The following is a 23235-nucleotide window of genomic DNA, read 5'->3' on the forward strand; positions in this document are numbered from 1 at the left end:
TAAAAATCTCAATAAAATAACAGTGTTTATCAAAAAAAAAGAAAGAAAGAAAAAAAAACATTTTCAGTAGAATTTAATTAGGGGTATGTTGGTAATAGCTGGAGGATCTGCTCGGTCTTATCTCAAAGTATCTTCTCCAGGAGAGAGCATAACACTAGCCATTTAAACTGCTTGTCATAAAAGACCCTAGTCAGACGCCATGACACTGAAGAATGAAGGAAAGAAGCACAGTTTTCCTCCCTCTCAAAATCTCACCAACTGACTCTAATGGTAGAATAGAGTGTTTTCTCTCCACTTTAAAAATATGCTTTTGTTTCCAACCACTCTTCAAATCAGAATATTCACTTTGTTCATTGTCACAGTACCTGGTACATTTGTACATGCACAACACTTTTCAGTGGGTAGAATGAAGTATTTGAAAGCTGTTGACTAATTTATTCCAGTTGGAAGTCGTCCTCATCAAAAATGTGGTTCAGTCATATACAGAAGAAGTGTCACAACTAGAATAAGTGAAAACACCTTTTCATGTTGTCAAGTGTGTGTAAACATTGCATCATTCTGTAGCCCTTGATTAAGGACCCAGATGTGATGGGAGCTGCACAAAAAATAATAAGGTAAGATACATATCATTGATCATATTATATATTTAACTGGATAAGATCAAAAGGTTTCAGAGGAGCATGCGGATGGAATGGAAAGGGTAAAGGTTTTTTTTTTTGTCCGATTGATTGACAGGTCCGTCCTCCTTATGATGACCAATTAAGAAAGGGAATAGTACATTCATTCATATAATGACCGTCTACTGACTGTGTAGGCTGTCCTGTCTCTGTCAACCAAAAGATTCAAGTGCCCACAAAAAAAAATGATTGCTCTGAAAAGACTGAAAAAGTGTATTGTTGCAAGAGTGGTGGCACTGAGTTAGAATTGGTCTGTTAAGAAAAAAAAAAAAAAAAAAAAAGCATGAGAAGACATGAAATTGAGAGGTTTCCTTCTCAAAAATCATGTCTGATTTCCTTTCACAGAACTTAGAGGACTCAAGGAACAGGTGAGTAATCTGTCTCTTAACTGTGATAAAAAGATCCACAGCAGCACTGACTCCTGAATGTCTTTCCAGGGCCCAGTTCACACTACAGGATCCAGAGATAATTTCAGGAGCACTGATCAATGTGGCAAAGCACCTGGGCAACCTGAAGTTCAGAATCTGGGAGAAGATGCAGAACATCGTTCAATACAGTGAGTTTATGTAGAAGATAATGAAATAACACAGACCATTAAAACAATGACATTCAATAATACATGTTACTCATGCCCTTACATACTGGTGTTAATGTAGGATCATGAAGTCGAAGTCTATGGTTATTGCTCCAGTCTAGGACAGACTGGAGCAATTATGTGACAGATGTCAGAGAGAGGGACACAGAGAGAGAGAGAGAGAGAGAGAGAGAGAGAGAGAAATTAGGCTATATGGCAAGAACCACATAACTCACTCAGACAAACACACTAAGACCTAAAATATCTATAACAGAATGCTTTTAAAGTACAGATTTGTGAAATCAGAATGACAGGCTAGAAATGTGCTTTATAAACAATAATGTATTGGTAACAGCAGTGAAAAGAAAAGGAAAAGACTGGAACATCTTCGAGACAAGGAAACTGTGATGAGAGACTGGTTTCTGACACTCATATTTCTTTTTTTTTAATGTTTTGTTTTGTGTTTGTAGTGAATAAAAGACATAAATTTATGTGGCATTGTGAAAAACAACACACAGATCAAAACACAGGGCAGATGTAAAGGCACCAGGGATTACACAGATCATCTTAAAATAAAATAGAGCAATTGAAATCATGTCAATAGAAACACAAACATTAAATCCAAACAGAGTGGATTTAATCCCAGAGTGTAACAGGGTGGACTAAGAGGAGAATCTCAGAGTGTTAGACCAAATTAAACCAACTCTCAATGCACAACTAATGCAACAAACACACAGAACTAACACATCACACTCACAGAACTAACACATCACACACACACAACTAATATAACACACACAACTAACAAAACACACATAGCTAATACAGTACACACAATGTACACGACACACTTGCAACTCATGCAATACATGTAATTAAAACAGACCACATAATGTTGGATATTCTAATCTTTTGGTTAGCTAGCTGATAATATTGAGGAATAACCGTTCTTTCAGATACCGGACACCTTTTTCGTGAGTCTTGTTTAAGTATTTACATAGCGTTTACATTTGCAACCAAAGGAGAAGCAGCATTGCATCACAACTGTTATTAGTTTTCCCATCATGCATCAATGGTTAGAACTTTAAGCATCATGGAATTCACACTGTATGGAACTTGTCCTCTTTTTCTCTAGTCAGTCAAACTGTTGACATTATATTCTAAATAGCAGTGCAGCACAGTGCAGCACAAATTTAGCTGAATAATCTCAGTAATGACATCAGCGTAGTTCATATCTAATCTGTTTCATAAATGGAGGTAAATAAAAGAAAAATAGCACAATAAATATGTGAACAAATACATAAATAAAAGAAAAATGCTGAAATTGTATAAACATGTAGATAGATAAATAAAATTTTAATCATGATAAATAATTACAATGTGCTAAAAAATAGATAAGTGTGTGGATAAATAACAATGTGAATAAAATACAAATAGTTTAAACGTTTAATCTCTCCTTTCTCTGACTTCAGCTCCTGTAATTCTGGACCCCAACACTGCAGCATCATGGCTCATCCTGTCTGAGGATCTGACCAGTGTGACATTCAGTGATGAGAAGTAACAGATTGTTGATAATCCAGTGAGATATGATTTCTATCCATGTTCTCTGGGCTCTGAAGGCTTTAACTCAGGGACACACGGCTGGGATGTTGATGTTGGGCACAGTACATATTGGACCCTGGGTATGACCACAGAATCAAACCAGAGGAAGGGAAAGACATTCTTTAAAACTGGTATCTGGTGTGTGTTGTTATATAAAGGTAAATACAAGTCAAAAGCCTCAGGAGGGTCAGTAACTCCACTGACCGTGAGTTATAAAATCCAGAGGATCAGAGTGGAACTTGACTGGGACAGAGGAAAACTTTCATTCTTTGATCCTCTAAACAACACACACCTACACACCTTCACACACACTTTTACTGAGAAAATGTATCCATTCTTCTATAACAACTGTAAACTCTCTCCTCTGAGGGTCTTACCAGTGAAGTGTTGTGTAACAGTGGAATAGCTCAGTTAGATTTGATTCTGTCTCAGGTTACAGTGAAATGTCTCTACTGTTGTTGTTGTCTCTGTCATTCATGTTCCTTCTGACCAATTATTTGATTAAAACAGAAAAAGAAAAAAAAATGATACTGGTGTTTATTTATCTTATGCTATAAGAACACAGCGTCAGTCTACAGTAAATTTAATATAGAGTAAGACATTTGAATAGGTTGTATGGAGAAAAACTCAGAAGACCTGAAATTGGGTGACTTCATTTTCACAGCGATGACTGTAATCAAGCGAGGACAAAGAGTGCAGGTGGAACAGGGAATGTGATGCTTAATAAACATACATCATCTGCTCAGGTGACGGAAAAGGAAAGAAAAACCTTTTCAACTAATTTACCAGCAGAGGCAGAGTAGCTTGCGTTTACTACAAGTGATTTTAAAAGAAACACAGTTTCTATGGGTACCACTATCTTCCATTTCTATGACCAATCTGAACTGGAAATGCTGAGACTTTACATTTGCATGATGGAGAAAATGCTCTCGGCCGTGGATCATGAATCTTTATTGGACAGCAGTGACAGTGTGGACAGGTGCCCTTCAGAGAGTTTGCCTCATAGAGATGTCACTGAAAAGCTGTGAGTGGCATAGGTTAAGCACAATATGTTTGGATTGTTTTAAAGTAGTTGAGGATTGTGGGATAGGTAAACTGACAAAGGACTGAAAGGGTGTGTGTTTTTACAAATGACTTGGACACGAATCGCTCAATTTAAAGTGGCTTGTGAAGAAAATTCATATTACATCCTCCTTTACTACAATTTACAATTTGGTATTTAGCAGACGCTTTTAACCAAAGCAACTTACAATAAGTGCATTTTTCGTTTTTGTTTTTACAAAATCTGGAAGAACAGAGACCACCAAACCACAAAAGACAGAAAGAATGGAGATACAATCACATATCATGGGGATGGAAAATGCACATTTTAGACTGAACAGTCATTCGAAACTGCTGTGATCTGAAAGGAAATACTGATATTTCAGATGGTCATGGATCCAGCGCAAGGTCTGTTGGTTGATTTTTTGTGTGGTAAGAGTGCTTCACTATCTGTCAAGGCAGCTTATGGCCAATAGCTGATCTGCTTTGCAGTCTAAGTATAAATGTAAATCTCTGTGATTGCACACACTGTGAACAGTGAATTTGTGCTCTGCATTTAGCCCATCCAACACACCAGTAGTGAACACACACACACCAGATGCAGGAGTTGTTCCTTGCCCGAGGGCACACAGCCATGGATGTCAGTCCTGGGAATTGAACCCTTCGGTCATGAGCCCGATACTCCAACCTCTAGACCACGGCTGCCCCAACAGTCAATGATGACAGATTCTGCCCAAACAAATAGAACAAATCAGAATGCAATCAATGGGCCGATAAAGTCAGTAAACAGGTAAGAGCCATCTCTGATATGTTTTTGAAGAATTATTCATTTATTGATCACTGGAAGGAAGAGAATGTTTTGCTTTGCATGAATGACCAAAATGATAGTTATGTGTTGTAATGACATTTGTGGTGCGACCATGTCAATAACTAAATATAAGCTTTAAAACTTCCGTAGTGCACTCACACTGAATGAGAATCAATATATTTATACTGATTTTTTTTTTTTTTTTCCAGTCAGGGAGGACACTTAGCAACTTGAAGAAACGACTTTAGATTCACCCCGTATGTATCACCACTTCAGACCAACCTACCCAACAAGAGACGAGAAGGGGCAATGGATAGTTGCGTAGATTGAAGAAGGGTGAAGTGGGACAGATTACACCACATTAGGGCAGCCGTGGTCTAAATGGGCAGCTGTGGGCTAAAGGTTAGAAAACCGGGCTTGTGACTGGAGGGTTGCTGGTTCGATTCACAGGCCCAACATCCATATGTGTGCCCTTGAGCAAGGCACTTAACCCCAATGCTCCCTGGGCGTAGAGGAATGCTGCCCACTGCTCCGGTGTGTGTTCACTACTGGTGTGTTGGATGGGTTAAATGCAGAGACAAATTCACTGTTCACAGTGTGTGTATGCAATCATAGAGATTTACATTTACCTTGTGAATAACACAGTAAGTAAGCCAGTACCTTGGCTGTAATTTGACAAATGTGGCACATTATATAGTGTTAGAAAAGCTCAATTTGGGGTCACCACATTTTCCTTGTTTGTGTTTATGACGTAAAGTCAAAGGTAAGTGGCTTCTTTCTGTCTCTGTGTCTCTGTCTCTGTGTCTCTGTCTGTCTGTCTCTTTTTTCCTCTCTCTTTCCTTCTCTCTCCGTTTCCTCAACCAGACTTCATGTTTTGCTCAGTAAGTTCAGAACAATGAGGCGAGTTCCTCCGCCCCCTCCCCTTCTCTCGTGTGTGTGCGCTTGCGTGAGTGCGTGCGCGCGCACGTACAAAACGCAACTTAAGGGAGGGAGGGCAGGCAACATGGTTTCAAGGAGGTCCTTGTGACGTGTATATAAAAGCGTTCTTGCACCCATGAGTCTCATTGTTCCGAACTTGAAAGAAAAAAGAAAAGATGTCTGGCAGAGGAAAGGGTGGTAAAGGTCTTGGCAAAGGAGGCGCTAAGCGTCACCGTAAAGTGCTTCGCGATAACATCCAGGGCATTACTAAGCCTGCTATTCGCCGTCTGGCTCGCCGTGGCGGTGTCAAGCGTATCTCCGGCCTGATCTACGAGGAGACCCGTGGTGTGCTGAAGGTGTTCCTGGAGAACGTCATTCGTGATGCTGTCACCTACACCGAGCACGCCAAGAGAAAGACCGTGACTGCCATGGATGTTGTGTACGCCTTGAAACGCCAGGGACGTACTCTGTACGGCTTTGGCGGTTAAGCAATTTCCAGAACACTTGCTAAGAGAAATTCAAAGGCTCTTTTCAGAGCCACCCACATTGCTTTACATGAGCGCTATATTCCTGCAGTCAATCAAATGTGACGACTTTGTCTGCGTGCTGCCGCTCTCCGTAAACCTCTTGCGAACTATGGCGCCACATGTCTATAGTCCATCAAACGTACGCTGAAGTTTTTCTGGTAGTCGTTGATGGATTAACAAGTCTCCCCAAAAGGCAAAGAATCTTTATTAGCGTGATGTACATTTCATGGTGCTCCCTTATAGACGCGGCAAATCTCTGCTGATCCCTCTACTGTACGATGTGCACGTGTTTTGAAAGTATAGGTGTCTTTTCCTCTAGCTTTATGCCAGAGATAACCAGTAGTTTGTTTTGTTTTTTTCCTCCAACATTTCTTACACGTAATGTAAGTGGAGCACAGGTAAAAAACCGTCTCTCCTTTAAGGATAGGCGAGTGGAAAAGGTGCGTGCGCGCGCGCACATCCAAGTGAATTATTTGAAAACTGAATAAGGAAACAGTCGCATGCAAAAGACAGTGGAAAGTTCAAGACCCTAGAAGCAGCAACGGCAAATCACTTCGAAACTGATGAAACATCAATTGTTTGATATTCATATAGTATAATGAAACTCTTTTTGTGGAATACATGAAGGTTTTGGTGGCAGAACATACGAGTTTGTGAGGTGGGTGGAGGGCGTGCAGCCCGCGCAAAAATAAAACCCTTGTTGAGCCTTTTCGACTAACGTTAAGTACGTGGAAAAAGTGTAGTGCACACAAGTTATTGGGGGACAGAATAAGTGGTCGCCGAAAAGACGTTACAAAGCTCAAGACTTTGGAACAAAACGGGTAAATCATTGGAAAATATAAAGCTGTAAGTCTGAGAGAATAATAAAATGTTTTTGCATAATGAATTTGATAAAGCACTGATATCAGATCCAAGGAATTTGTAGGGGGTGGGGAACATGGAGCCCGCGCAAAACCCAATTTTTTGTTCAACCTCTTTGACTCCTATTGGACTGCCATTGAGTTTCGTCAGAACAGTCTGCGACCAATAGAAGACCTGCTTGTTCTAACGCACCAGTAGATTCTGCCACAAGAAAGTGAACGTGGAGGAGGACGGATGTTCAACATATTTGCATAAGGCTCTTAATCTATAGTGGGTACCGAAGTGCGAATTCTTTACTCATCGCTATCTGCTTCAACAGTTACAATCATGCCAGAGCCCGCCAAGTCTGCTCCTAAGAAGGGATCCAAGAAGGCCGTGACCAAGACGGCTGGTAAGGGAGGCAAGAAGCGCAAGAGAACCAGGAAGGAGAGCTACGCTATCTACGTGTACAAGGTGCTGAAGCAGGTCCACCCCGACACTGGCATTTCTTCCAAGGCCATGGGAATCATGAATTCCTTTGTCAACGACATCTTCGAGCGGATTGCCGGAGAGGCTTCTCGCCTGGCGCACTACAACAAGCGCTCCACCATCACCTCCAGGGAGATCCAGACCGCCGTGCGTCTGCTGCTCCCCGGTGAGTTGGCCAAGCACGCCGTGTCTGAGGGTACCAAGGCCGTCACCAAGTACACCAGCTCCAAGTAAACTTCAACATAGAAACACTTCAAACCCAAAGGCTCTTTTAAGAGCCACCCACTAAATCTGTACAAGAACTGACCATCTTACTATTAGGAGGGAAAAAGTGAGCTCCACAAGGCCATTATGCCTTTTCCCCTGTGTGTGTGTGTGTGTGTATTTTAAAAAAAAAAAAAAAAAAGTGTTTTGTAGAGCATGCACACATTGCTCCATGGTAATAGCAATTATTGCGTCCCCAAACGACATTGTGTGTGTTGTGGCGTAACCAAAGCCGGGTATTTCGAAGCTAAAATAATGACAAATGTCTTGCACCTGCACTGACAAGATGGCGTTAAATGTGATGCAGGAAAGCATCCAGAGTACTTGCCTCATTTACACCATTCTTTCAGTCTTGCTATGCAAGATTTGGGAGCAGGGTGAGGCTACCTCTTGGAATTACACACGTCCTTTCTCTGCTTCGGGCTCTGTTGCTGAAGTATGGTGCAGCTTGAGCCAATTGCTGAGGACCACTGTCGACATCAAACCCCATCTCAATATCTGACTTGTCCTAAAATCAGTGTCTGCCTGTCCAACAAGCTGCCAAAGAGAACTGTCTTTTTCTCTGGCCTGTTTGTTTGATCATGTGCACTTGTCATAAACTCTTTCCAGTTCCATCTCTGGTATGGCGGATTTCTACGTTCTTGCGCAACTTGTTTCATGTCGTTTTACAAATGCTCTGTCTACGTGAAAATTTGAAAAGGAGAATGATATGGTGATCAAACACTGGCTAAATTACCCACACAAATTCAAAAGTGAAGTGGCGTCGGGTGGGGGTTAAGTAGTTGGAAAGCCTCATTGAACATTCTAAATCTCCATTTTCCTAAAGTAGTGGCTTTGCATCTAATGTACAGAGCTTGCCTTGAGCATGGAGGCAATAAAAGGTTCATTGCATTACAGGTCGTCCAAGTCATGAAATGTGAGAGCTCTATGTATGACTGATGAGAGATATGGTGATTTTTGTATCAAATAGAAGAAACAAGTGTAACAGAGTTAAAATGGCTCCTTGTTATGTCTTTTTTTTTTTTTTTGCCATAAGTAAACATCCCTGGGCAATACTGCTTGTCCTGGAGCTGCCCATAATGTGATGAACAATTATAGGCCTGACCTCATTTCGCTGTTTTCAGGAGGAAAAGGTGCCATTCAAAATATACCCTCACACACCCCGGCAATTTCAGTGCACAATGGGACTATTTCTGAACATTTTTGATTGTTGTAAATATTTGGGTGGATGATTTGTCATGGCAAAACAGTGTGTGAGATGGCCTTGAAAGTCTATCACATTTGTTATGCAATTAACATTAACAGTTGCCCTAAAAGTGGCAGGATATGTATGAAAATTGATACACATTTCTGTGTGAAGATGACACATTTGCAGTCAGCACATCACGAAAATTGTGCGTGTGTGTGTGTGTGTGTGTGTGTGCGCGCTATGTGCTATAAAGCTTTCAGTATTAAAAGGCACGGGTTTATTTATTTTAGCTCAGTGTAAAAGCGACAAGGAACAATGAACAGTGTTTTTGCAACTTTTGTATACATTTCTTGCAGGATATCTGAACAACAATACTACTACCACTACTACTAATTTGTGGCAAATCCAAAGTGACATGCTCCTGAGTGCCCTGTGTTGTGGTGAGGGATTCAAGTTAGGCCAAGGCGTAGACGGTGTGTTTCAAGCACACATTCGAAGCCCTTTTCAAACATATCAAATCTCTCACGTCCGTTTGCAGTCAGTTTATTGCATTGCCAAGGCTTTCCTTCAAAGCGCCAAACAGTCCGCATGGAGCATACGGCAAGTGTTTCTCCATTTATACCTCGAATATCCCATCAAATACACACTAGCTCATTCGTTTCTGCTGCCCAACGGCGCGGTTAGGAAAGAGTAGCGCTAAAAGGACTGCGGGCTCATCCGATAGCTTTAATTTTTCATCAAGGGGAATGTCTCTGGTAGGGGTTTCGACGGTTTTCGCTGTTCCACATGGTCCCGTGAGCCATTTATTCGAGAAGTTGTGCAGAGAGAAAACACAAGTGATAGAGATTCGCGGAAGCGCCGAAACGCAGAACGACTCGGTTGAGTCTAAACGGTTCTCATGTTACGCTTAAGGCCAGCCCTCTGCGGCCTGAGCGTACTGAACATTACGGAACTGCGTCTGAGTAGCAGCACCGCTCGGAAAACAAGTTCGATAACATGGCAGAAGAAGCTCCAGCACCCGCCGCCGCAGCACCAGCAAAAGCGCCTAAGAAGAAGGCGGCATCCAAGCCCAGAAAAGCGGGACCCAGTGTTGGCGAACTCATCGTTAAGGCTGTGTCCGCCTCTAAAGAGCGGAGTGGAGTTTCTCTCGCCGCTCTGAAGAAAGCCTTGGCTGCCGGCGGCTACGACGTGGAGAAGAACAACTCCCGCGTCAAACTTGCAGTCAAGAGCTTGGTGACGAAGGGCACTCTTGTCCAGACCAAAGGAACAGGTGCCTCTGGCTCCTTCAAGCTGAACAAGAAGGCGGAGGCCCCCAAAAAGAAGAAGCCTGCCAAGAAAGCCGCGCCGAAAGCCAAGAAACCGGCAGCTAAGAAGCCCGCTGCCGCCAAGAAGCCCAAGAAGGCAGCGGCAAAGAAGCCAGCTGCGGCCAAGAAGTCCCCCAAGAAGGCTAAGAAACCAGCCGCCGCTCCTAAGAAAGCCGCCAAGAGCCCCAAAAAGGCCAAGAAGCCCGCAGCGCCCAAAAAGGCGACCAAGAGCCCCAAGAAAGCCAAGGCAGCCAAGCCTAAAGCAGCTAAAGCCAAGGCCAAGAAGGCAGCCCCCAAAAAGAAGTAAAGAAATAAACCATCATCTGACGTTTATCCAATCCAACGGCTCTTCTAAGAGCCACCCACTGATCTCTTATGAGAGAAGATATTCCGTATCTTTTTGCTTCTGTATGCTGAGATATCCCCCCCAACATAGTGAAAATAACTCTAAATCATTGAGGCTATTTGCAGTTAATCCAGGGACCCCATCCCACCCCCAACTGTAAATATAAATGCATAATAGCGTTATGATTTATGTGCTTGGATGTACCCCACGCACAATTCGCCCTTGTGTGTTAATACAGACAGGTTGACATGAACACAATTCAGCAAAGAGGCTTTGTTCTTTGAGTTCGAATCAAGCTCAAAGTAATTGTACAAAGAGAGACTGAATTTCTCCTCGTTAAAAGGTCCGTTTAAGACGTCGAAGTTGCTGGGAAAGGATAATGTGACATTAATAGCGGTTGTGATGTGAGAGACAAGTAGTAAAGATAAGTGATTGGATTTAGTATAAATCTACTGGAATGCAGATTTTCATCTGATGATTTTCTTTCATAGGTTCGTGAAAATGAAACATTTTTATTCATCTCAATTCTCAACGTTTTCCAAAGAGAAGCGAGGGGTGGTGTGGGTTGGCTTTGCTTGTGAGGGCAGTGTGATGATTGGTTTACATCACAGTGAGACGCTGGCCAATCCAGAGACGGTAGCAAATGCCATAAATAAGGGCCTCCACAGAACAGTGGGGTATTTCGACTTGCTTTTGAGAAAGCCTGCGAGAACACAAACATGAGCGGAAGAGGCAAAACCGGTGGCAAAGCTAGAGCCAAGGCTAAGACCAGGTCGTCCAGGGCTGGGCTCCAGTTCCCTGTCGGCCGTGTGCACAGGCTCCTGCGCAAAGGCAACTACGCCGAGCGTGTTGGCGCTGGTGCCCCTGTCTACCTTGCCGCCGTGCTCGAATACCTGACTGCTGAGATCTTGGAGTTGGCTGGCAACGCTGCCCGCGACAACAAGAAGACCCGTATCATCCCCCGTCACCTGCAGCTGGCCGTCCGCAACGACGAGGAGTTGAACAAACTGCTCGGCGGAGTCACCATCGCCCAAGGTGGCGTGCTGCCCAACATCCAGGCAGTGCTGTTGCCCAAGAAGACCGACAAGCCAGCCAAGGCCAAGTAAAGTCTCCAACTGTGACCTGCTCTTCACATACCCAAAGGCTCTTTTAAGAGCCACCCAATTCCTTCTTGAGAGAACGAACACTCCTATATCAGATGACTGTATCTGTCTATCCACTCTAGTGTAGGCTATCTATTATAACTTCGAGACTATGCTACGTTGTGCTGTACGTAGGCGAATGTGTCCAAGTCCAGTCTAAGTTTGGCCAACACACTTATTGCTGTATTCACAACCGATATACGCCCGTATTACGGTCACAGGTCAGCGTCATTCTGAAGGATAATTCTAGTTTCTCCATGGAAGGAACCCAGATTTCTATGTCGTTACAGTCTCCGTCACAATTGTTCTGCTGTGCCGCAGCATGTACAACTGTATCCTTAACTTCCGAATAACAGTCCGTAAAGTATGGTACAAAGTGTTAAGTACTAATGTTTCCGCTTCTGTCACAAGCTGTGCTGCTCGGTTGTATCAGTACAGAACCGTCACATTCCCCTATACATGTTTCCCCCAAACTAGGCCATTAAAAAGGACCAAAAAGCAGGCGTGTGCATGGAGCGTACATTAGGCTTGCAATTCTACACACAAGCAGAGTTTGTGACGCGCGCCACAAAAGCGGGGCGGGTCAGCAGTTTGAATTTCAGGCGGCAAAGAAAAGCAGAGAGCACGAGCCAGTCGTGCACGTTCCTCGCCTTGATCCTCGTCCAATCAGAGCAGGAAAGCACTGCCCCGTCCAATGAGAGAAGGCAGTCTCAAAGCTTTATATAGCCTAGTTGGACGCCAGACTCGCACACTTTTGCTGTTAGTCGAAGCAGATTGACTGGAAGCATGGCAAGAACCAAGCAGACCGCTCGCAAATCCACTGGTGGCAAAGCCCCCAGGAAGCAGCTGGCCACCAAGGCTGCTCGCAAGAGCGCCCCTGCCACCGGTGGCGTCAAGAAGCCTCACCGTTACAGGCCCGGCACCGTGGCTCTCCGAGAGATCCGCCGTTACCAGAAGTCCACCGAGCTGCTCATCCGCAAGCTGCCCTTCCAGCGTCTGGTGAGAGAGATCGCTCAAGATTTCAAGACCGACCTGCGCTTCCAGAGCTCCGCCGTCATGGCTTTGCAGGAGGCCAGCGAGGCATACTTGGTCGGTCTGTTCGAGGACACCAACCTGTGCGCCATCCACGCCAAGAGAGTCACCATCATGCCCAAGGACATCCAGCTGGCCCGCCGTATTCGCGGAGAACGGGCTTAAATTGACACCCTACTTACTCCGAATCTCAAAGGCTCTTTTAAGAGCCACCTCAGTCGTTTAGTGAAAGACCCAGTATTCCGAATTGTCTTCATGGAGGCGGTTCTCCGTAATGAGAAGTTAGCCTTTTGCATTCGAGGTCACAAGCCGTGTCAGCGTTGATATTTCAGCACAAGGCATTTTCGTACCAACTTGTCCCATGACGCCTTTGGACTACATTAAAGGTCTTTGTCTACACCTGACGGTCGCAGTATAGCACTTGAACTCCTATTTATACGCGCAGTGTTCATTTCTGCACATTTTACTCAATGAATTCAAGTATGAAGAAAATGTTTATTGCTGTTCACATTTCACGTGCTCTATAGTGGGTTGTATGGAAAACTACTACTGTCAGCACTACTGAAAATGACACTTCAACGAAATATCACATTCACACGAAGCCATATACCTGATCACACACACACACACATTTGTCTTAGTACAGAGGCCACAGTTTGATCTTCACAAAGAAAGTAAAAGGACGAATGTGGCTTTCATGAGAGGCCTGGTACATGTCGTTACATTGATAACTGATGTAGATGAAGTTACACACTGTTGGGATGTTGATGTTCCCAGAGTACAGTAAACTGTTTGAGAAGTGGAGTTTGGATGTGGTGGTGCTATGATGGTCACTGCAAATCACAGCCCGAGTTACAGCGTCCGCACACAGCGAATGAGTTAGGGTCAGAAGGAGGTGGAATGGGATAGAGGAACATTATCATTCTCTCGCTGTTTCAAGAACACGGCCATATTATTTCACACACAATTCTGAAAAAAGATTATACAATAGCTTGGCATAGATCATAAGATCAATTTAAAAAATGTGCTTCTTGAGATATATGTTCATGAAATATTAATGCATAAGTTTGCACATATAAACTTACTCTTTTTTCCCCTCACTTTTTTGTTTCTATTAAAAAAAACAAACAAACAAAAAAACCAAACCAAAACAAAAAAACCCTAAACACACACACACACACACACGCACACACACACGCACACGCACACAAAGTAACAGGGCGATTAAATGGCGCAAATGAATGGTTTTTTTGTTTGTTTGTTTGTTTTTTTAAAAAAACATTATTTTCTCAACAGTCCAAAATTGTTAATTTAAGCATTTTCAGAACAGTTTCCATAAATCTGCTTTGGCCATATTTGTGTAGTTTTCATTTGGTCTTATCAGAGGGTCAGAGAATCCCAAATACCCTCTTCAATAGAGAAAGAGCAACATGCTAACCATTTAAACTCACAAGACCACATTCTATCCACAGTCACTTCAAATATCAGCAGAGGACCACATATTTACAGAATGAGATTTAAAAAAAAAGAAGAAAAAAAAAGTTCTATGGATACCATACACTCTCAGTAAGGAAGGAACGCAAGGGTAGAAACATTATACCTTCAGGTACAAATTTATTCCTTTCAGTTGGCTGTATCTTGAAGGGCACAGGACAGAAGCTTCGTGATACAGGATTGTACCTTTCAATGGGCTAATCAAGGGCTTGATGATTAATTGATCAGTGGAATCAGATGTGTCAGTCTTGAGCTCCTGAGTCCATGATTAGTTCAAGTTACTGTGATAATGAGGACTTAATACCAAGATGTGCAGGACAGGGGGCCTTCAGGACAGGAATTGAGAACCACTGGTCTAAAATATCATATCTACTATTCTGTCCTGTATCAATTAACAACAAAAAGAGAAAGAAAAACGAAATCGACCCTCAGACAGTAGCCAGCTCCCATTGCTAGCATAAAGGAGCCGGCTCATAAAGCCGACTGGTTCGCGACCAACACATCACTAACATCTTTATCTATACTATTTATATTGCATTACTCTATTTAATGAATACATAATGTATACGTATACATAACATGTATAATTAATAATACAGTGATTTACGGAAAGTGACACTTGTGTGTGTATCATGGTACTTTCATCAGAGATATTTGTTTGTTTGTGTGGTTTTTTTTTTTTTTTTGCTCAAAAAAAAAACATGCATCATCATAAAATCTTGCATGCACAACAATGTACGGTTGTACTGTCACCGACATATCGCTAACAAAGCATTTTTGGTAGGATCATGTTTAACTGATTTTCAAAACTTTCAAAATTTTCAAAACCTTCAAAACCTTCATCTCATATGATGACTTTTTCTCTCTGATTCAGAACAAATTGAGGACATGAAACCTGTTGAGTTTATTGTTGTTGCAATTTGTGTGAGGCTGACCCACGCTTTTGAATAAAATGCCTGGACTATCCATATCTGCGCATGCCTGGTTTTGTCAGTAAACCAAAAGTCTCTGTCTCCATCTAGAGGATGAAATGTCATACTTTGTTTAGATTTGTTTTATTTATTTTTAAGAAGGGGGGAGTGTTGATATTGTTCAAAACATACCTGATATAAACTCATTATTGCCTGTCTGTGTTATTTTTAAGCAATGATTTTATTTTGCAAAATGCAATTCTAAAAGCAGTAGAAAACAACCCTCCAATAAATAACTCTGAAACTCCAACTGCTGACGCATTTAGTTTGTACAGTCTGCTTTTGAGTTGAAGGTTTTGTTGGATCAGTTATTAGCCATGAAGAGTGATCATACTATATTATTTAGTTGTTTGGACCAGTTGTTCTCAATTCCTGTCCTGAAGGCCCCCTGTCCTGCACATCTTGGTATTAAGTCTTCATTATCACAGTAACTTGAACTAATCAAGGACTCAGGAGCTCAAGACTGACACATCTGATTCCACTGATCAATTGATCATCAAGCCCTTGATTAGCCCATTGAAAGGTACAATCCTGTATCACAAAGCCTCTGTCCTGTGTCCTTCAAGATACAGCCAACTGAAAGGAATAAATTTGTACCTGAAGGTATAATAATAATAATAATAATAATAATAATAATAATAATAATAATAATAATAATAATAAAACATTTTATCTGTAGAGCGTTTTTCATGATACTCAAAGTCGCTTGACAAACATAAAATAATCAGTAAAAGAACCATAATCATAAGAAAAATAATAAGAGAAAATAAGAAACAATAAAACAGGAAAGTCAAGAGGCACTTGACTTAAAAGTGTAAAATCAGTGCAATAAAAGGGTATAAAACGCAGTGTTAATCATAGATTAAAAGCAGTTCGAAAGAGGTGGGTTTTGAGGAAGGATTTGAATAGCGATAGTTCAGTGCAGTCTCGGATGTGTTGGGGGAGGGAGTTCCAGAGGGAGGGGGCAGCGATGGAGAAGGCTCTATTGCCCCAGGTCCGGTGCTTGGTCCTGCATGGTACTGACAGGAGTTTTGCATCAGAGGAACGGAGGCTTCGGGAAGGAGCGTGGAGATGGAGCAGGTCGGAGAGATAGGAGGGGGCCTGGTTATGGAGGGCTTTGAAGGTGAAAAGGAGAACTTTGAATTGGATCCGTTGAGGGACAGGAAGCCAGTGGAGTTTCTGAAGGACCGGGGTGATGTGATCATGGGAACGGGAGTGGGTGAGCAGGCGAGCAGCAGAGTTCTGAATGTATTGAAGTTTACTTAGGACTTTGGTTGATGAGCCATGAAGAATGCTATTGCAGTAGTCAATAATCTGGATGTAATGAAGGCATGGATCAGAGTTTCTGCAGCAGAAAAGGAGAGTGATGAACGGAGACGTATAATGTTTCTACCCTTGCGTTCCTTCTTTACTGAGAGTGTATGGTATCCATAGAACTTTTTTTTTTCTTCTTTTTTTTTTTAAATCTCATTCTGTAAATATGTGGCCCTCTGCTGATATTTGAAGTGACTGTGGATAGAATGTGGTCTTGTGAGTTTAAATGGTTAGCATGTTGCTCTTTCTCTATTGAAGAGGATATTTGGGATTCTCTGACCCTCTGATAAGACCAAATGAAAACTACACAAATATGGTCAAAGCAGATTTATGGAAACTGTTTTGAAAATGCTTAAATGAACAATTTTGGACTGTTGAGAAAATAATGGGTTAAAAAAAAAAAAAACATTCATTTGCGCCATTTAATCGCCCTGTTACTTTGTGTGCGCGTGTGTGTGTGTGTGTGTTTAGGTTTTTTTTTGTTTTGGTTTGGTTTTTTTGTTTGTTTGTTTGTTTTTTAATAGAAACAAAACAGTGAGGGGAAAAAAGAGTAAGTTTATATGTGCAAACTTATGCATTAATATTTCATGAACATATATCTCCAGAAGCACATTTTTCAAATTGATCTTACAATCTATGCCAAGCAAAAGGGGCAGGTGCTTGCAATATTTGTGTTGCCGTTAGCCTCATTGGGTACATTTTAGTTTTGGGGGGAGGAGGAAAAAAGTCCTTAAGTATTTTTGGTTTCTGTAAGGTACATTAAACTTTTTTTAACTATTATAGAATCTTTTTTCAGAATTGTGTGTGAAATAATATGGCCGTGTTCTTGAAACAGCGAGAGAATGATAATGTTCCTCTATCCCATTCCACCTCCTTCTGACCCTAACTCATTCGCTGTGTGCGGACGCTGTAACTCGGGCTGTGATTTGCAGTGACCATCATAGCACCACCACATCCAAACTCCACTTCTCAAACAGTTTACTGTACTCTGGGAACATCAACATCCCAACAGTGTGTAACTTCATCTACATCAGTTATCAATGTAACGACATGTACCAGGCCTCTCATGAAAGCCACATTCGTCCTTTTACTTTCTTTGTGAAGATCAAACTGTGGCCTCTGTACTAAGACAAATGTGTGTGTGTGTGTGTGTGTGTGATCAGGTATATGGCTTCGTGTGAATGTGATATTTCGTTGAAGTGTCATTTTCAGTAGTGCTGACAGTAGTAGTTTTCCATACAACCCACTATAGAGCACGTGAAATGTGAACAGCAATAAACATTTTCTTCATACTTGAATTCATTGAGTAAAATGTGCAGAAATGAACACTGCGCGTATAAATAGGAGTTCAAGTGCTATACTGCGACCGTCAGGTGTAGACAAAGACCTTTAATGTAGTCCAAAGGCGTCATGGGACAAGTTGGTACGAAAATGCCTTGTGCTGAAATATCAACGCTGACACGGTTTGTGACCTCGAATGCAAAAGGCTAACTTCTCATTACGGAGAACCGCCTCCATGAAGACAATTCGGAATACTGGGTCTTTCACTAAACGACTGAGGTGGCTCTTAAAAGAGCCTTTGAGATTCGGAGTAAGTAGGGTGTCAATTTAAGCCCGTTCTCCGCGAATACGGCGGGCCAGCTGGATGTCCTTGGGCATGATGGTGACTCTCTTGGCGTGGATGGCGCACAGGTTGGTGTCCTCGAACAGACCGACCAAGTATGCCTCGCTGGCCTCCTGCAAAGCCATGACGGCGGAGCTCTGGAAGCGCAGGTCGGTCTTGAAATCTTGAGCGATCTCTCTCACCAGACGCTGGAAGGGCAGCTTGCGGATGAGCAGCTCGGTGGACTTCTGGTAACGGCGGATCTCTCGGAGAGCCACGGTGCCGGGCCTGTAACGGTGAGGCTTCTTGACGCCACCGGTGGCAGGGGCGCTCTTGCGAGCAGCCTTGGTGGCCAGCTGCTTCCTGGGGGCTTTGCCACCAGTGGATTTGCGAGCGGTCTGCTTGGTTCTTGCCATGCTTCCAGTCAATCTGCTTCGACTAACAGCAAAAGTGTGCGAGTCTGGCGTCCAACTAGGCTATATAAAGCTTTGAGACTGCCTTCTCTCATTGGACGGGGCAGTGCTTTCCTGCTCTGATTGGACGAGGATCAAGGCGAGGAACGTGCACGACTGGCTCGTGCTCTCTGCTTTTCTTTGCCGCCTGAAATTCAAACTGCTGACCCGCCCCGCTTTTGTGGCGCGCGTCACAAACTCTGCTTGTGTGTAGAATTGCAAGCCTAATGTACGCTCCATGCACACGCCTGCTTTTTGGTCCTTTTTAATGGCCTAGTTTGGGGGAAACATGTATAGGGGAATGTGACGGTTCTGTACTGATACAACCGAGCAGCACAGCTTGTGACAGAAGCGGAAACATTAGTACTTAACACTTTGTACCATACTTTACGGACTGTTATTCGGAAGTTAAGGATACAGTTGTACATGCTGCGGCACAGCAGAACAATTGTGACGGAGACTGTAACGACATAGAAATCTGGGTTCCTTCCATGGAGAAACTAGAATTATCCTTCAGAATGACGCTGACCTGTGACCGTAATACGGGCGTATATCGGTTGTGAATACAGCAATAAGTGTGTTGGCCAAACTTAGACTGGACTTGGACACATTCGCCTACGTACAGCACAACGTAGCATAGTCTCGAAGTTATAATAGATAGCCTACACTAGAGTGGATAGACAGATACAGTCATCTGATATAGGAGTGTTCGTTCTCTCAAGAAGGAATTGGGTGGCTCTTAAAAGAGCCTTTGGGTATGTGAAGAGCAGGTCACAGTTGGAGACTTTACTTGGCCTTGGCTGGCTTGTCGGTCTTCTTGGGCAACAGCACTGCCTGGATGTTGGGCAGCACGCCACCTTGGGCGATGGTGACTCCGCCGAGCAGTTTGTTCAACTCCTCGTCGTTGCGGACGGCCAGCTGCAGGTGACGGGGGATGATACGGGTCTTCTTGTTGTCGCGGGCAGCGTTGCCAGCCAACTCCAAGATCTCAGCAGTCAGGTATTCGAGCACGGCGGCAAGGTAGACAGGGGCACCAGCGCCAACACGCTCGGCGTAGTTGCCTTTGCGCAGGAGCCTGTGCACACGGCCGACAGGGAACTGGAGCCCAGCCCTGGACGACCTGGTCTTAGCCTTGGCTCTAGCTTTGCCACCGGTTTTGCCTCTTCCGCTCATGTTTGTGTTCTCGCAGGCTTTCTCAAAAGCAAGTCGAAATACCCCACTGTTCTGTGGAGGCCCTTATTTATGGCATTTGCTACCGTCTCTGGATTGGCCAGCGTCTCACTGTGATGTAAACCAATCATCACACTGCCCTCACAAGCAAAGCCAACCCACACCACCCCTCGCTTCTCTTTGGAAAACGTTGAGAATTGAGATGAATAAAAATGTTTCATTTTCACGAACCTATGAAAGAAAATCATCAGATGAAAATCTGCATTCCAGTAGATTTATACTAAATCCAATCACTTATCTTTACTACTTGTCTCTCACATCACAACCGCTATTAATGTCACATTATCCTTTCCCAGCAACTTCGACGTCTTAAACGGACCTTTTAACGAGGAGAAATTCAGTCTCTCTTTGTACAATTACTTTGAGCTTGATTCGAACTCAAAGAACAAAGCCTCTTTGCTGAATTGTGTTCATGTCAACCTGTCTGTATTAACACACAAGGGCGAATTGTGCGTGGGGTACATCCAAGCACATAAATCATAACGCTATTATGCATTTATATTTACAGTTGGGGGTGGGATGGGGTCCCTGGATTAACTGCAAATAGCCTCAATGATTTAGAGTTATTTTCACTATGTTGGGGGGGATATCTCAGCATACAGAAGCAAAAAGATACGGAATATCTTCTCTCATAAGAGATCAGTGGGTGGCTCTTAGAAGAGCCGTTGGATTGGATAAACGTCAGATGATGGTTTATTTCTTTACTTCTTTTTGGGGGCTGCCTTCTTGGCCTTGGCTTTAGCTGCTTTAGGCTTGGCTGCCTTGGCTTTCTTGGGGCTCTTGGTCGCCTTTTTGGGCGCTGCGGGCTTCTTGGCCTTTTTGGGGCTCTTGGCGGCTTTCTTAGGAGCGGCGGCTGGTTTCTTAGCCTTCTTGGGGGACTTCTTGGCCGCAGCTGGCTTCTTTGCCGCTGCCTTCTTGGGCTTCTTGGCGGCAGCGGGCTTCTTAGCTGCCGGTTTCTTGGCTTTCGGCGCGGCTTTCTTGGCAGGCTTCTTCTTTTTGGGGGCCTCCGCCTTCTTGTTCAGCTTGAAGGAGCCAGAGGCACCTGTTCCTTTGGTCTGGACAAGAGTGCCCTTCGTCACCAAGCTCTTGACTGCAAGTTTGACGCGGGAGTTGTTCTTCTCCACGTCGTAGCCGCCGGCAGCCAAGGCTTTCTTCAGAGCGGCGAGAGAAACTCCACTCCGCTCTTTAGAGGCGGACACAGCCTTAACGATGAGTTCGCCAACACTGGGTCCCGCTTTTCTGGGCTTGGATGCCGCCTTCTTCTTAGGCGCTTTTGCTGGTGCTGCGGCGGCGGGTGCTGGAGCTTCTTCTGCCATGTTATCGAACTTGTTTTCCGAGCGGTGCTGCTACTCAGACGCAGTTCCGTAATGTTCAGTACGCTCAGGCCGCAGAGGGCTGGCCTTAAGCGTAACATGAGAACCGTTTAGACTCAACCGAGTCGTTCTGCGTTTCGGCGCTTCCGCGAATCTCTATCACTTGTGTTTTCTCTCTGCACAACTTCTCGAATAAATGGCTCACGGGACCATGTGGAACAGCGAAAACCGTCGAAACCCCTACCAGAGACATTCCCCTTGATGAAAAATTAAAGCTATCGGATGAGCCCGCAGTCCTTTTAGCGCTACTCTTTCCTAACCGCGCCGTTGGGCAGCAGAAACGAATGAGCTAGTGTGTATTTGATGGGATATTCGAGGTATAAATGGAGAAACACTTGCCGTATGCTCCATGCGGACTGTTTGGCGCTTTGAAGGAAAGCCTTGGCAATGCAATAAACTGACTGCAAACGGACGTGAGAGATTTGATATGTTTGAAAAGGGCTTCGAATGTGTGCTTGAAACACACCGTCTACGCCTTGGCCTAACTTGAATCCCTCACCACAACACAGGGCACTCAGGAGCATGTCACTTTGGATTTGCCACAAATTAGTAGTAGTGGTAGTAGTATTGTTGTTCAGATATCCTGCAAGAAATGTATACAAAAGTTGCAAAAACACTGTTCATTGTTCCTTGTCGCTTTTACACTGAGCTAAAATAAATAAACCCGTGCCTTTTAATACTGAAAGCTTTATAGCACATAGCGCGCACACACACACACACACACACACACACACACGCACAATTTTCGTGATGTGCTGACTGCAAATGTGTCATCTTCACACAGAAATGTGTATCAATTTTCATACATATCCTGCCACTTTTAGGGCAACTGTTAATGTTAATTGCATAACAAATGTGATAGACTTTCAAGGCCATCTCACACACTGTTTTGCCATGACAAATCATCCACCCAAATATTTACAACAATCAAAAATGTTCAGAAATAGTCCCATTGTGCACTGAAATTGCCGGGGTGTGTGAGGGTATATTTTGAATGGCACCTTTTCCTCCTGAAAACAGCGAAATGAGGTCAGGCCTATAATTGTTCATCACATTATGGGCAGCTCCAGGACAAGCAGTATTGCCCAGGGATGTTTACTTATGGCAAAAAAAAAAAAAAAGAAAAAAAAAAAGACATAACAAGGAGCCATTTTAAATCTGTTACACGTGCTTCTTCTATTTGATACAAAAATCACCATATCTCTCATCAGTCATACATAGAGCTCTCACATTTCATGACTTGGACGACCTGTAACGCAATGAACTTTTTATTGCCTCCATGCTCAAGGCAAGCTCTGTACATTAGATGCAAAGCCACTACTTTAGGAAAATGGAGATTTAGAATTTTCAATGAGGCTTTCCAACTACTTAACCCCCACCCGACGCCACTTCACTTTTGAATTTGTGTGTGTAACTTAGCCAGTGTTTGATCACCATATCATTCTCCTTTTCAAATTATCACGTAGACAGAGCATTTGTAAAACGACATGAAACAAGTTGCGCAAGAACGTAGAAATCCGCCATACCAGAGATGGAACTGGAAAGAGAAGTTATGACAAGTGCACATGATCAAACTAACAGGCCAGAGAACAAGACAGTTCTCTTTGGCAGCTTGGTGGACAGGCAGACACTGATTTAAGGACAAGTCAGATATTGAGATGGGGTTTGATGTCGACAGTGGTCCTCAGCAATTGGCCCAAACTGCACCATACTTCAGCAGAATGGTGAAAGAATGGTGTAAATGAGGCAAGTACTCTGGATGCTTTCCTGCATCACATTTAACGCCATCTTGTCAGTGCAGGCGCAAGACATTTGTCATTATTTTAGCTTCGAAATACCCGGCTTTGGTTACGCTACAACACACACACTGTCGTTTGGGGACGCAATAATTGCTATTACCATGGAGCAATGTGTGCATGCTCTACAAAACACTTTTTTTTTTTTTTTTAAATACACACACACACACACACACACACACACAGGGGAAAAGGCATAATGGCCTTGTGGAGCTCACTTTTTCCCTCCTAATAGTAAGATGGTCAGTT

General features: G+C 43.3%; 5 protein-coding genes across 7 annotated transcripts; 3 read left to right on the forward strand and 2 right to left on the reverse strand.

The window, feature by feature from the left end:
- Nucleotides 1-5796: 5796 nt before the first annotated feature.
- LOC115820174 (histone H2A-like) lies at nt 5797-11685 on the forward strand. Of its 2 annotated transcripts, XM_030783657.1 has the most exons (2): nt 5797-5824; nt 11312-11685. In XM_030783657.1, the coding sequence occupies exons 1-2, from the start codon at nt 5797-5799 to the stop codon at nt 11683-11685; spliced, it is 402 nt and encodes a 133-aa protein (XP_030639517.1). The 2 variants fall into 2 exon arrangements, with proteins under 2 accessions (XP_030639517.1, XP_030639518.1); XM_030783658.1 differs by lacking the exon at nt 5797-5824 and having other exon boundaries at nt 11293-11685.
- Nucleotides 6471-7710, forward strand: LOC115820175 (histone H2B 1/2-like). 2 transcript variants are annotated; one of them, XM_030783660.1, is made up of 2 exons: nt 6471-6489; nt 7343-7710. In XM_030783660.1, exons 1-2 carry the CDS (start codon nt 6471-6473, stop codon nt 7708-7710), a joined length of 387 nt encoding a protein of 128 aa, XP_030639520.1. The 2 variants fall into 2 exon arrangements, with proteins under 2 accessions (XP_030639520.1, XP_030639519.1); XM_030783659.1 differs by lacking the exon at nt 6471-6489 and having other exon boundaries at nt 7336-7710.
- LOC115820158 (histone H1-like) lies at nt 9926-10540 on the forward strand. The gene has a single exon (XM_030783640.1). It carries the CDS (start codon nt 9926-9928, stop codon nt 10538-10540), a length of 615 nt encoding a protein of 204 aa, XP_030639500.1.
- A 7688-nt stretch (nt 11686-19373) lies between the features above and the next one.
- Nucleotides 19374-19766, reverse strand: LOC115820204 (histone H2A-like). Its single transcript, XM_030783690.1, has one exon. It carries the CDS (start codon nt 19758-19760, stop codon nt 19374-19376), a length of 387 nt encoding a protein of 128 aa, XP_030639550.1. The 5' UTR covers nt 19761-19766.
- Nucleotides 19767-20518: 752 nt separating this feature from the next.
- On the reverse strand, nt 20519-21133 carry LOC115820157 (histone H1-like). Its single transcript, XM_030783639.1, has one exon. It carries the CDS (start codon nt 21131-21133, stop codon nt 20519-20521), a length of 615 nt encoding a protein of 204 aa, XP_030639499.1.
- Between the last annotated feature and the right edge of the window lie 2102 nt (nt 21134-23235).

This window comes from Chanos chanos, chromosome 9, assembly GCF_902362185.1.
Source record: "Chanos chanos chromosome 9, fChaCha1.1, whole genome shotgun sequence".
NCBI classification, from domain to species: Eukaryota; Metazoa; Chordata; class Actinopteri; order Gonorynchiformes; family Chanidae; genus Chanos; species Chanos chanos.